Source organism: Centrocercus urophasianus, unplaced genomic scaffold (genome assembly GCF_019232065.1).
Source record: "Centrocercus urophasianus isolate 14NV4802_14NV808 unplaced genomic scaffold, USGS_Curo_1.0 seq_16, whole genome shotgun sequence".
NCBI lineage: Eukaryota > Metazoa > Chordata > Aves > Galliformes > Phasianidae > Centrocercus > Centrocercus urophasianus.
In genome coordinates this window covers 7,349,006-7,362,226 of record NW_024884711.1, presented here as the reverse complement: position 1 = coordinate 7,362,226, position 13,221 = coordinate 7,349,006, and the positions used below count along the sequence as shown (strand labels likewise).

The 13,221-nt window shown below is 42.5% G+C and overlaps 2 protein-coding genes across 6 annotated transcripts in view; one reads left to right on the top strand and one right to left on the bottom strand.

The window, feature by feature from the left end:
- The window catches only part of CAPN7 (calpain 7), a 28,935-nt gene extending 18,601 nt beyond the window's left edge, over positions 1–10,334 (bottom strand). For 2 of the 3 annotated variants that reach the window (XM_042816698.1, XM_042816701.1), the window contains exons 1-7: positions 10,210–10,334; positions 6,443–6,551; positions 5,802–5,959; positions 3,600–3,667; positions 2,166–2,366; positions 1,328–1,414; positions 345–471 (exon numbers count right to left, since the gene is read on the bottom strand). In XM_042816698.1, the coding sequence (XP_042672632.1) occupies positions 345–471; positions 1,328–1,414; positions 2,166–2,366; positions 3,600–3,667; positions 5,802–5,959; positions 6,443–6,551; positions 10,210–10,311 (852 nt within the window). In that variant the 5' untranslated portion in view covers positions 10,312–10,334. Of the gene's footprint in view, positions 1–344; positions 472–1,327; positions 1,415–2,165; positions 2,367–3,599; positions 3,668–5,760; positions 5,960–6,442; positions 6,552–10,209 lie in introns of those variants that run through there. The other variant, XM_042816700.1, reaches the window with a different exon arrangement.
- A 561-nt stretch (positions 10,335–10,895) lies between these two features.
- Positions 10,896–13,221, top strand: part of COL6A6 (collagen type VI alpha 6 chain) — a 70,761-nt gene continuing 68,435 nt past the window's right edge. For all 3 annotated transcript variants that reach the window (XM_042817154.1, XM_042817153.1, XM_042817156.1), the window contains exon 1: positions 10,896–11,006. The gene's annotated coding sequence lies outside the window, so the exon portion shown is untranslated. The remainder of the gene's footprint in view (positions 11,007–13,221) is intronic.

Genomic DNA, 13,221 nt, shown 5'->3' with positions numbered 1-13,221 from the left:
AAAAAAAAAAAAAAAAAAAAAAAAAAAAAAAAGCAGGAAACATTGCTTGCTCTGTAAGTTAAAAGATTTATTGAAGGCAGTGAGAGGTAAATGCAGCTACCTTGCCATTCACTCACATTTAACCTCTTTCTTCCCAAAACGCACAGTGTTCCCACTGTTAATGCACTTGTTCATTCTCGTGGCTAAAAAAACACATGGAATTTGAGGTGGTGCTGTCATTAAATTAACATCAAGAGAGCCATGAGAAGCTCTCTCACATTTAGGGGTTTCTTTTTGAAAAAGTAATCCTCTTCTTTTTTGGGAAGTCTCAGAGCAGCTAACATTCCTATTTGGGACCAACTTACCTGCTTTATGCTGAAACTTGATACGGTGTAAATCATGGTAGGGTTATTTGTTATGTCATCTGGCCGTACCCACCTGGCAAACATTGCTTTCTGTTTGGGGGATAATGGCAACTTCCCACATTTATCACTAGATTTAGGAGAGAAAGGCAGAAATAACAGGTTAGATAGAAAAGCTTTTAACGACATCCCAAGTCATGCATACATCTGACAGATGGTGCAAAATGTGCATAGAACAATTACTCAGCTGGAAAAGAAATTCAGAGAACAAAGTTGACAATTTGGTGGGGAAAAACAGAAAATATTATAAACGTGAAATAAAACCCAAGAGTCTCCTTCATAGGACTGAACAGAAGAAAGGAATTCCAGAATGCCAACTGCCCCAGCAGAAACCCAAATTCTTGCCTTTAATTCAACATGATGATCTAATAAAAGGCTTCTTCAGTTCAGAAAATATTGAGGTATACCTGATTGTCGTGCCTTTGGCAGAAAACTGAAGAAAAAACACCAACCAGATGATTTGCCTGTTATGGCTATATGTAAGGTGAGCCTGTATCAGTGCTCATGCACAAACATCTAACAGTTTTCAACAGAAAACTCTTTTTCTGAATAGCCCTTTGCAAGGAGACAGCTACCATCTTCATTTTGCAGGTGGGATAACTGAGACAGAGAGCACTAAAAACAGTAGGCTCCATTTCCTGACTCTGTTGCCAAGTTGCCAGCATAGCCCAATACTTCAAAAAACCCAATTGGAATTCTTCAAGGCTTGCAGGGACAACTGCAAAGGCACTGCAGAGCAGGATCAGCTTACATTAAACAGTTCCAAGACCAGACTGGAGAAATGAGGTTGCAGTATCTAAGTACCTCAGCCAAAATTATGCTTAAAAATCTACTTAAACAATTTCAAGAGAAAACACAACAATACTGATGATTGGAAAGAATTCAAAATAACAGCAAAGAAACATCAGTCATTGAACAGCACTTACGAAAATGGCATAGGGAAGGCAAAACGTTCTCTCAGATCAACACTCATGAAAGGGACATATTCAATGCCATTAATTTTTGAAGTCTTTCTGCAAGTTGCAAGAGAAAGACACAGTTACAAACTTATCTATCATCCTTCAAAGGTTGAGTCTGAAAAGTCTGCAGCTTTTCAAACTCACATTTCTATCTTCAGGACCATACCTTTAGTCCGTTTAAGTGCCTATAGTAAATAAACAGATTAAGTGGAAGAAGATCAAATCCTGGACAGCATTGAACATCACCTCTGTCACAATCTTATTTACTGCGGAGTGAGAAGGAAGGAGGTTGTAATCCTTATCAGACAATGCCTTTTTTTTTTTTGCATATACTTCATAGTTTTCAAAATTACAACCTTACCTGAAGGTTTTATGGATTTGTTAAAATACAAAAGGAACTGAATATAACAGAAGGCATAATCCTGAAGCATACCATGCTTCCTCTGTTTCCTGTGAAACAGAAGTTGTATCATACGTAAAACCTTTCCTATATCTGAGCACCTGTGAGTGAGATCTTTCATGAACTCCATCAGGTACAAACATACAAAAATATGGCTGTGAAAAATACTCCTGGCAGCCAACTACCAGTTGTCTTCTAAACATGCTCTGTGAATAAAAACCACTGATTATATTACTGTAGAGAATACCAGTGTGGGTAATGGCAACAAATGTGTTTGTAAATGGTGGTTTTCCAAGCCTCTGCTTATATACCTCAAGCTTAGGTGTATAACAATTTGCTGTCCAAGATGCACGAAGGATGTGTGCACAAATGATAAAACTTTGTAAAAACTTGGCCTCTGCTCACCTGAGTACTTCAATCTCCTCTGCAGTGTACCTCTGACCTTGAGACTCACTAGCTTGTACTGCTCTGATTGTCTGTGGTTTATCATTCAAAGAAAAATCAGGACCCAGTGGAAAGAATGTTCTGACGGGCTGGTTTGGTTTAGCAGCAGTTGACTTCTCCTTCTGAGATGACTTTGACATCGATACTTTCAGTGCTTCTGCTCTAAAGGAAAGAAAAATGCATTCTGTGTACAATCATAATGAAAATATGGCTATGGGTCAGTCATTTATTGCCTTGTTCATGCTTTCACATTTGTTAGAAGGGATGAACAATGCTAAAGCTGACCAATATCATTTTTCCTATGAAAAAATTCATAAACTGTATCAATAGAAGATAAGCATCAGAAATCATTCAGTACTGACGCCACTATTTCTTTATTTTCCTGTTCTACAATCAATTAAAATATAGCATTTGCAATTCAATTCAAAGATATTGTCAGCAGAATTCATTAGGTTTTTGTCACCTTTAAGACTATAGTAATAGCAGCATTTACGTAAGCATTCATTATCTGAAACCTCAGAAAAAGACCACAAACCCAGAGAGAGAAAATCCCTTTTAGAGTGATTCAGTGACAGGACATAATTTCCTAACTGCTTCCCCCACGAGGCAGGATCTCAGTGGTAACTCATCAATGTTGGTTTCAGCATCACCTACCACCTTGCTTTCTCTTAGACTTTAGGATTTGGCTAGCAATTATTACAGCAGGAAAAAACCAACTGCTCTTAAAATCCAGCATTTCAGCTGCTTAAAGGCTACATTCAGGAGCCGTCTTTTTTTTTTTTTTGTTGCTGCATTAAACTGTGAGATAGTCACACGTGCAAATCAGGGTGGGATTTTCTTAACGCAGACTGAAAAGCACTGGAAATCTGCTAATACTAAAGCAGCCCAACACAGTTCATTATTCTCTGTTATACTGCTGACTCAAAAAGGACTTACATTGGACTTGCACTCATGCAACTTGTTTTAGATACAGATTCTCATCCACTGGATTTACCCACACGATTAAATTGCTGCCTCAAACCAAGTACTTCCCAGTTTTTAAGCTGTCTTCATAGTGAAGAGATGCTGACACCCAGGCTTAGCACTCAACTCAATTTCAGTGTTTTTATAAAAGCCAGAACAGGAGTAGAGCACTCTGATTTATCTCTCTGAATACTGAAACAGTGCATGGTACTAACAAACACATAGCCCTTCCCTAATTCTGCATGACATTTCCAGAGGGTTGGCACAAGATCTACCTCATCTATCTGTGTAACAGCTGGCAGCTATCTACCAGGAAAACTCTAACTGAGTTAGGTCTGGTCAGAATCTCTATGCTTTGCAGTACAGAACAGACATAACAGATTGTACTGACACTCAGCAGCTATTACCTGTACTAACAGTGGCAATACTCACCTATCTAATGCTTGTCGAGCCAGTTGTTTCAGTTTTGCCTGCAGGCCTGCTTCTGAAGTTTCTGTAGCCTTCAATTCAAAACACATAAACAACACAAAAGCTACACACCCAAAGAAAGTCCAGATGTTCAGCTGTTTAATTACAGTTCCGACCTATTTTTTTTCCCCAATCCTCCCTTGAAATGAGCAGATATGCATGCGGTGGATTTTGTTTTTAAATCTCAATATAAAAAGGATACTAAGTGAATATTATTTTAATATTTTAGTAAACATTCATAGAATGAAAGTATTATTCAGCATTTTTCAGCATGGGAAATACTGAAATGCATACACACAAAAAAACACTTAGAAAACCATTAAAATTGTGGACAGAAAAAAAGCAACAAATGTTATGTACACTATTGAAATAAAATGCATGCCAATTTTTTTTTCCACAAGTATGTCAAAAATAATCATGGTAACTTAGGAAAAGATACATTTGAATGTTCACTTTCATTGATGAAGCCTGCTTGCAAGTTAAAACTCTTGTTTTTCCACATGTGAAGCATAAAAAAGCACCAAAACCATTATCAGGAGTGCTAACTTCTATTTCCAGTTGGAAAGTACATTGTGACAGCTCACTCATATAACCAGTTTATATTTCCTTCCTTATAGGTGAACAGGTAATCTGGAGGAAGCACAACATGAGCTGTGGCTTCTCTTGTCACAACCAATAGCAGGTTTCAGGTTTGAGCTTTGTACCTTGGCTGATTCTCCTGGGTCATCTACGTAAATGGAGGAAACAAAAGCAAGCTACTTTCAGCCTAAGAAAGTAGAAATACCCTAACAATTTTTAGTAAGTTACACTTAGGAGTTCCTTGTTGGAAAGACTTTGGAAGATGCATGAAGGGAAGCAGTGGATGTGATACACCAGAAGACCTATCTGATGAGACACTGAGGAATAGACACACCTGCTCTCTTACTGCTTCAAAGGTAAGAAAGAAGCTGATCTCCCCATCTAATATAGAAAGCAGAAAGTAAGGCAGAAGTAGTGATTCAAGACAGAGTTCATTCCATCTTTCATCCTGGGGAGAAGAATTTCTGATCCCCTTGAGGGATAAAGCCTACAGTCATTTTAACAATGTGTTGCCAATATTAAAAGAAACGTTAGCTGTATCTGCACCTAATAAAAGATCAGGTAACAGCAACTGTTAATGAGAAATGGAAATTACTCTGGAATTACATGTAAGCAGTACGTGGATGTACTAACACAACAGAAGGAGAAACAGCAGAGTCAAAAGCAGTGTGCTGATGCAGTGGTTTATGTAATAGACAAAAGCAGTTTTGATTAAACAGCTGAAGCAGAAAAACTAGAGCAGTTCTACTAGCTCTTGATCTGGTTACCTTGTATCACTAGGGTTTTTAAGTCTACCTAAAACAGTTTAGAAGAATTCCGAGCAAAGGTTTTACTTTAGTATGTAGCAATAGTAATATTTCCCTCCCAACAACCCACATATATATTCACACTACAAAAAGGAAAGAGGAGAAAAAAGAAAAACAGACTTGGTGGAGTTACATTATGATGGTGAACTCTTCCTATAATGAGTTAGTTATGACAACTGGACTTCAGAGAAAAAAGCAGTACCTGTAATTATGTTTGTCATCATTCACATAAGGGCCAATTTTACTCTACCATTAACTGCAGCGTGAATTGGATTCACTCATATCTTTAATGTTAGCTACCAAGTAATCAAACAGTATTTTTTACCAGTTTTGGCAGCAGCAGACTGTTATGCTTTCAGAAAACGCTACACAAAAAACTGCCAACAATTATTTCCTTTAATATAGTCAGAAAATAAAATAGCTGACACATTAGAAAGCCATCTTTAATTCTAACAGTTTTTGATTTCTCTTTTAATATTGCATTCATTCTAGTGTAAAAGTTAACAGGACAAAATATTCAGCGTATTTGTATCTCTTAGTATAATCTGGCTCAGTGAAAACACACAAATGACCAGCCCCCATGAATTTACAGCATTAAATACTGTAACAACTGGAAGAAACATTACAGAAACAACTAATGGAAAAATAACATTCAAGAACAGCTTTTAGAGATACAGGTACTCCATTTTTAAGCCAGCCTTTAGGAGTCAGTTGCTTGTGTAAGTGGAAGAATTCCTTACCATCACGTAATTCCACCAAGTTAACTTGTAGCTTAACATACTGTTTTCAAACAGAGCTCCACTGCTTCCGTGTACAACTCTATAGCTTCTTCTGCATTGCCTTTGTCATCTTCATCAAAAGCCTGTGTAACTAGGAAGTGAGCACGCTCCAAGTCCAGCTGCTGTTTTGACTTCAGAGGGTCTGTGTTCTGAGACTGAACTAAAAGAAAAACGAAAGCGTTCAGCTTTCTACAGCAGCAGACATGCAAAAGCATCCTCCCCATAGCACTGAAACACTAGTAGTTCTATCAGATGAGAAACATCTACTCTATGGCTGCAAACAGAAAGTTGGCAAACTTTGCTGAAGACGTCTTTACAAGGAAAAAGAAACACTCTTCCCCCAAGGCTGAGACATGCCCTCAGGTTATGTCACATGTCAAGTAACGTACATAAGATCTCTTGCATATTATGCAGGTGTGGTTCCTAACAATATTTAAAGTGGAAGAATATGCACACCCAAGTCCTTAGGAAATAAGTCTTCTGCACTGCGCTACATTTCTGATTCACTAAGGAGTTCTAAACAGACTCACAAAATATAAGAAACATGAGAAGCAGAGCAAACATCACAGATACATATTTCACGGCACTGTTGGGCTTTCTACAGAATTTATGCATAGGTTTGATTAGAAAGCTCCTCACTCACCTGCTGAATGGAGAGCTTGAACTCTCTCCAAATACTCATTTATTTTTCCTTGAATGTTTTCCAAGCTTGACCCTGCCATGCCAGCATAAATCAAGGCTTGCGCGGCTTCCTGCAGGGACAGGAATTTGAAACAAAAGTTAATGGTTGGTGACTGGGAAATTACTTTCCATGAACAGAAAGCTACAGCAACGAGTCTGCACGAAAGCTGGCTCCTACACCCACATCAAGGTTCAGTGGTACAGGGAGAATCTGCCAGAGAGAAGAAGTCACAAATGAAATCCAATTTCCTAAGTTCAATTTCACACAGAACAACCTACAAAACTGCAGAACCTCAGAAGATTTATAATCACAGAATGGCCAGGGTTGGAAGGGACCTTGAGGATCATGAAGCTCCAACCCTCCCCACCACAGGCAGGGCCACCAACCTCTGCATTTTATACTAGACAAGGCTGCCCATGGCCCCATCCAACCTGGTCTTGAACACCTCCAGGGTAGAGGCATAAGGCCGCATCTTAGGTCAGTGTGTGCAGTCACACACACAGCAACAGAAATTTTAAATGACCTTATTGAGTCATGCACTGAAATCAGCTAAGTAAAACTCTGGACAAACTGTCTTTTATTTTTAAAGGTACAAATTTGTGGTTGAGGAAGAAAATAAAAACCTTTTAAAAAAATAATCAACACATCACTCACAAATTATTTGCACTCAATCTGATAATAATGAGAAGAAAACCAGCATAAAAAACCTTTAAAAAACAAATTCATAGAATTACGGAGTTTTGTATGAGTAACAGGGATAGAAAAAGTGATCAGATCTTGAAATTCTACAGCATTAAGATTTCCCAGCTCCTCAGATTTTTGTCTTTAAATGTTTCTATGTGCAGAAAACACTGGATATTGATTGAAGTCCATTTCCAGGAGGGAGCATAAGAAGGTCTCCAGCTCAGAAGCACAGTGTGTTACCCACATGAAGACTTTTTCTATAATGCACAAATCTATTAGGAAAAAAAATGCCCTCAGTTGCAATCAGCTGTCTATCCACTCACTAAATTTATTTAATAAAAAAAAAAAAAAAAGCCACATTAAGATTTGGCAGGATTGAAATCAACAGCCAGAGCTGACACAGTCTCAGAAGTATACGGAAAAAAAAGAAATCGAGTTTTGTCACTCTTAAAAACAAAGATAAAAACCTTACACTGACCTCATTGGCACGGGGGAAAAGCCCGACAACCCACATTCGTGCAGCAATGCTCTCCTTCCCAGCAGCAGTGGGTGAGGGAAGGAGGCAGTCACGTAGCAGGCATGCATGTAGGAAGCAGAACAACAACTGTCAGTGCTGCTCCCCAGCGATGGCCTTCAGGAAGATGGCTCTGTGCAGAGCAAACACAGAGCTGGGGCCAGAGGGGCTCTTGCTTGCTTTGTGGCTATGATTTTGCCAAAGCTGTCAGTTTACTCCCACATGCACTCACCTTGTCTGCACAAGCTTAGAACCAATCCTAACGCAATCTTTATTTATCAGGGTAAATATTTTACTGCCGAGCATCACAGAAGCAAGCATGCATACAACCTGTCAACATCTATCGCCATATTCACAGGATCACAGAATGATTTGGGTTGAAAGGGAACTCAAAGCCCACCCAGCCCCAAATCCCAGCCATGGGTAGGGCTGCCACCCACCAGATCAGGCTGCCCAGGGCCCCATCCAGTCTGGCCTTGAATGCTTCCAGGGATGGGGCACTGCAGCTTCTCTGGGCAGCTGTGCCAGGGCCTCACTGCCCTCTGAGTGAAGAGTTTCTTCCTAGCATCTAACCTAAACCTTCCCTCTTTCAGTTTAAACCCACTGCCCCTTGTCCTACCACTATGAACCTGCACGAAGTCAGCTCCCCTCCCCTTCTTGTAAGCTCCTTTCAAGTATTACACCACATGAAATGCTCACAGCGACAGAAAAGCAAAGGTGGGTCAGATTTCATTTATATGTAGCAATTAAGTACCATTAAGGTCTAGCATACAACTAGTTTTGAGAAAAACACATTACAGACATCTGCTCCAGGAGTGCACACACATCCGTGGCACATCAGAAGTAGAGATGCTGTATTACAATGGTGAGCATGATGTAAAAAACAAACAAATCTTCAAACCAGTGCCTCCAAATCCATGCATAACTGGTATTTCCCTGATTCGGACCACAACTGTTCTACCTGGTTTCAAGGTGCAAACAGACCCTTATGCAGTAAGCTGCAGCTGTGCCAGCATGCCAGCTGTCACAGGATGTAGGTGTGGTTCAGAGCTGGTATTTCTGATCCATCACAAATGAATAGACACAGCAAACCCATTCAGACATTTGGTTTGTTGTCTATCAGCAACAAGAAGTGACATTTCCCTTGCTTCATGCTCAGGTCAAGTTCTCACAGAATCCAATTTGTCACCCACGTGCTTACTAAAAGCACAAATAGATAATAAGAAAGCTGGTAAACAAGATACCTTCACACAGAGCCTGACACAATAATCAATACCTGACCTTGTGTTGCGAGGAACCTCCTGTCTGAGCACCAAACCTGTACCTGCAGAGCTGTGATCTGAAGCTTTCCTGGTGCAGAGCAGTGCCTACACTCATGCTGCCCTGTGCCTTCACAGTGCAAAGCACAAGGCATTTTCTGCCTTACTCTCCTTGGTGCATTTAGCCTGAGGTGCGAGGGGTGCCTTTCTGCTATTAGAAGTATCACCTAAATGCAGCACAGGAAAAGAATTTTCTGTGTGCTGTATGGAAAAGCAGAAGAGTGATTATTTGCACCAAAAAAAAAAAGTTTTCTCCTGAGGAGCAGCTGACAAGCTCTTGCAGATGTGTCAGAAATGTGCTGTCACAAAGCAGTGCGTGCACAGCCAACAGATACCATGCACATGCTGCAGAGAGGCACAGAGCTTATCAACATCATTACCAATGATTATAACTTTTGTACATACCCACATTTCCCATAGTAAACTTAGCTCTAAGCTACCAGTGTAGGCTAAATGCAGGCATTCCTCTACCTATGTAGGAATCTCTCCCAAAGGAGGGGAAATTTGGATTACATGTCAGGAGAATCTTTTTCCACAGAGAGGGCAGTGAGGCTCTGGCACGGCTGCCCAGAGAAGCTGTGGTGCCCCATCCCTGGAGGTGCTCAAGGCCAGACTGGATGGGCCCTGGGCAGCCAATCTGGTGGGCGGCAGCCCTAACCAGGGCAGGGGGTTGGAAATGGATCACCTTTGGGGTCCCTTTCAATTCAAGCCGTTCTATGATTCTATTCCTTCACACAGAATCCCAAGAAAAGTATGGTCTTTTTACACAGGTCACTCCAAAAGCAATGCCTCCTATTTATCTCCATGAAAATGACAACTGATATGAAGAGCACAACAGCGCTGCTCGACAGAACGAATTCTCAGCTACAAAACACAGTTGTTCAGCGCTGTCAGCACCGTTAGCCACTCATTTTCGCCGGTCGTGAACAGAAGCCCGCACGCTGCCCTCACACCAACCTGCACCGGCACAGCCGACCCGCCGCCACCGCCATGAGACGCGCCGCCCAGCGCCTCGCTGCACTCACGGCCACCGCCTGCTCCACAGAAACACTCAGCAAACGCCGACGAACGCCAACGACAGCCACACAGCCCGGCTCCACCCTCACAGCGCCGGGCTACGCCGCTCTCTCCGGGGACGGACAAACTTTCCGCGCGGCCTTCCGCCTTCCCCGCCGTATACGCCCGCCCCCGGGCCTTCCCCCGCCACACACCTTGTAATAGAAGACGGCCTCCTGGTAGCGCCCGCTTTGGTCCCGCTGCACCGCCAACTGCGCGAACTTCACGGCGTCCAACTCCAGCGCGCTGGCATCCATGACGGATCCCCTCCTGCCACCCCCCCGCCGCCAGCCGCGCGCCACCAGCCCGCCTGCCGTCCCGGTCCCGCCCGACTCCGCCCCATCCTCGAGGGCCCCGCCCACCAGCACCCCACTCGCAGCCATGGGGGCGGGCTGCGCATGCGCGCCGGGGGGTGGGGGAGCGCGCTCACTTTGCTTTATAGAGGAAGGGCACCGCGCGTGCTTGGAGGGGCTGAGTTTAGGGTTGTGAGGAGGCGGGACTGGACTGGATTGCACTGGACTGCGCTGCACGCCTATGGCGGCAGGGGGCGCGCGCAGGGCGGGGAGCGCTCCGCTGGTGATTGGTTGGGCCGTCAGACTGCGCTGAGGAGAGCTGGACCTCGAAAGCGTTGTTACTTTTAAGGCAGTGGCGTGTTTTTGTTTGTCTTGTTTTTATTTAAGAGAAGCTCTCAAAACAGCGGTGACTTTCCGACACAGAATCACAGAATGATTAAGGTTGGAAAAGCCCTCTGTATGGGATCTGTTGAGTCAGGGCTTGAAGCACTGATTGACCACCTGAGGTGAGCACTGAGTCAGCCATGGAGCACAGGTGAAGGCAATTCAGCTGTGTGATGGAAGGGCTGGAGCCTGCCTGCACCTCTCCTAGACCCATTTAAGGGCTGACTGCCTAGAGATTGTTCTCTTTGGAGTTTTCCTATGAGCCTGGGACAGAGGTGAGCATTTTTCATTTATTTTTGATTTTTTTTTTTCTGTTATGGTAATCTTTCTAATTATACAACCTGCAAATGCTAGTCTAACCATGTCACTCTGTGTATTTATTAACTGTATGTTCTCTACTCTTCCTGAGAATAAATTTTTCCTAATATCTAACCTGAACCTTCCCTGGAGCACTTGAGGCCATTCCTTTGTTGTTATCTGGGAGAAGAAGCCAACCCGCACCTCACCACAGCATCCTGTCAGGCAGCTGTAGAGAGTGATCAGGTTTCCCCTGAGTTCCTTCTTCTTCAGTCTGAACCATCTCGGCTTCTTCAGCTGCTCCCCATCAGACTTGTGCTCCAGACCCCTCACAGCTTCATTGCCATTCTCTGGACACACTCCCAGGCCTTAGTGCCTTTCTTGCAGCAGTCACTGTTGTATCAGTTGACCATATGCAAGTCCATGGGGCCTGATGGGATTCACTTCACTGAGGGAGTCTGTGGATGTTATGACTGAGTCCCTCTCAACAATTTGTCAAATGCCATGGCAGTCTGGCAGATTCCCACTGACTGGAAGCTGGCCTGTGTTATACTCATCTACAAAAAGGGCATAAGAGAAGGCATACGGGGCTATAGACCTGCAAGTCTAACCTACAGCCCTTGAAACATTGTAGTGAAAATTATCCTGGAGAGTAGCAGAAGGCAGTAAAAGAACAAAGCTGTTGTCAGATGTAGTCAACCTGAGATCATGAAAGGAAAACCCTGCTTTCATCACCTTCTATGATAAAGTCACCCATTTAGAGGGTGAACAGTAGATGTAATCTTTTTGAATAGTGGTGAGATCTTTGATGTTATCCCTCACAGAATATTTCTGAACAAAATGTATAGAAACTCTGAGACATCCACTTTCATATTGTGGATATACTAGCTTAATGGTAGAGCTCAAAGGATTGGAGCAAGTGGGGCTACATTTAGTTGGTTGCATTACTAGCAGTGTTCTCCACAGCTCAGTTCTAGGGCCAGTCCTGTTCAACACTTTTATCAGTGATCTGGATGTAGGAGTGGGTTTGCATCCTCAGCAAATTTGCCAATCATACTAATCTGGGAGGTGCTGCTGGCACCCTGAAAGGATGAGGAGCCGTGCAGAGGGATCTAGATACACTGAAGTACTGAGCAATCATCAACTGCACAAAGTTCAACCCTCTGAAGAAGGAAAGCCTGATAATTGCCAGTGATGCTTACTGCTCTCCTTCTTTACTTACTTCAGGTGTTGTATTCCAGTTACCCAACAAGGTTTGCTGTGCAAGTAGTGGGGAACACTGTGTTTCATTGAGTTTGTATGCATTTAAACTTGCTAGTTCTTCTCAAAACTGCATTTCTGCAGTATAGTGTCTACAACTGCCATTTATTCCATTTCCCCGTTGTTACAATTGCGGCTCTAACACCTTTGTAGGCCTCCTGGCACCTTTCTTGCTGTATCCTTTTTGATGCTTTATCTCTGCTTACTGTCTTTTTCCCCCTCCCCTCCTACCCCATTTATGTGCACTGAGAAGATCGTACCTGTACATATTTTCTTGATCTTATTCCCTCTGGCTCTTGTCCTTTTGCAGAGGCAACATCACATGAAGGAATTAAGACGTCATTTTTTCTTTCATCCTCCTTTGTTGCTAGTTAGACAGAATCAGATAATTCTCATATGTCCTTGCTGTATGAGATGCTTTCATCCCTATTTTCTTTCATCTTCGTAATGCTGTGATTTGCTGTCCCCTAGCTCTTCTTCTGACCTCCTGATTTAAATTCTTGTCTCTGCCTCTTCCTCTTCTTCCACGCATACACTGAAGGGACAGACATTTGCATGTTGGTGATGGCTCTTACCCAACTTGGTATTCTTTGATATTTCTACATACATTTAATCTCTGCTTGAACAGAATTCTCTTAATATCTTTGACTTATCATTGTGGACTTGATTTTGTATTTCTCCCATGTTTTCCTTGAGATGGTGTGAGCAGAGTGGTGTGCAATATTGAAGTAGTAAATGCAGCTCTGATTTTTGTATCCTGATATAGTGCTGTTTTCTGTACTATTCTCTGTTTCTTCCATAATCACAGCAAATCCCATACTTGCCTTTTTAAACAACTGCTGAGCATTGACTGAAACTTGCAGAACTCTCCAAATGACTCATCTTTCCTGATTCTGCCATTGTGTATTTAGTGTGGTGTTTCTTCCTGATGTT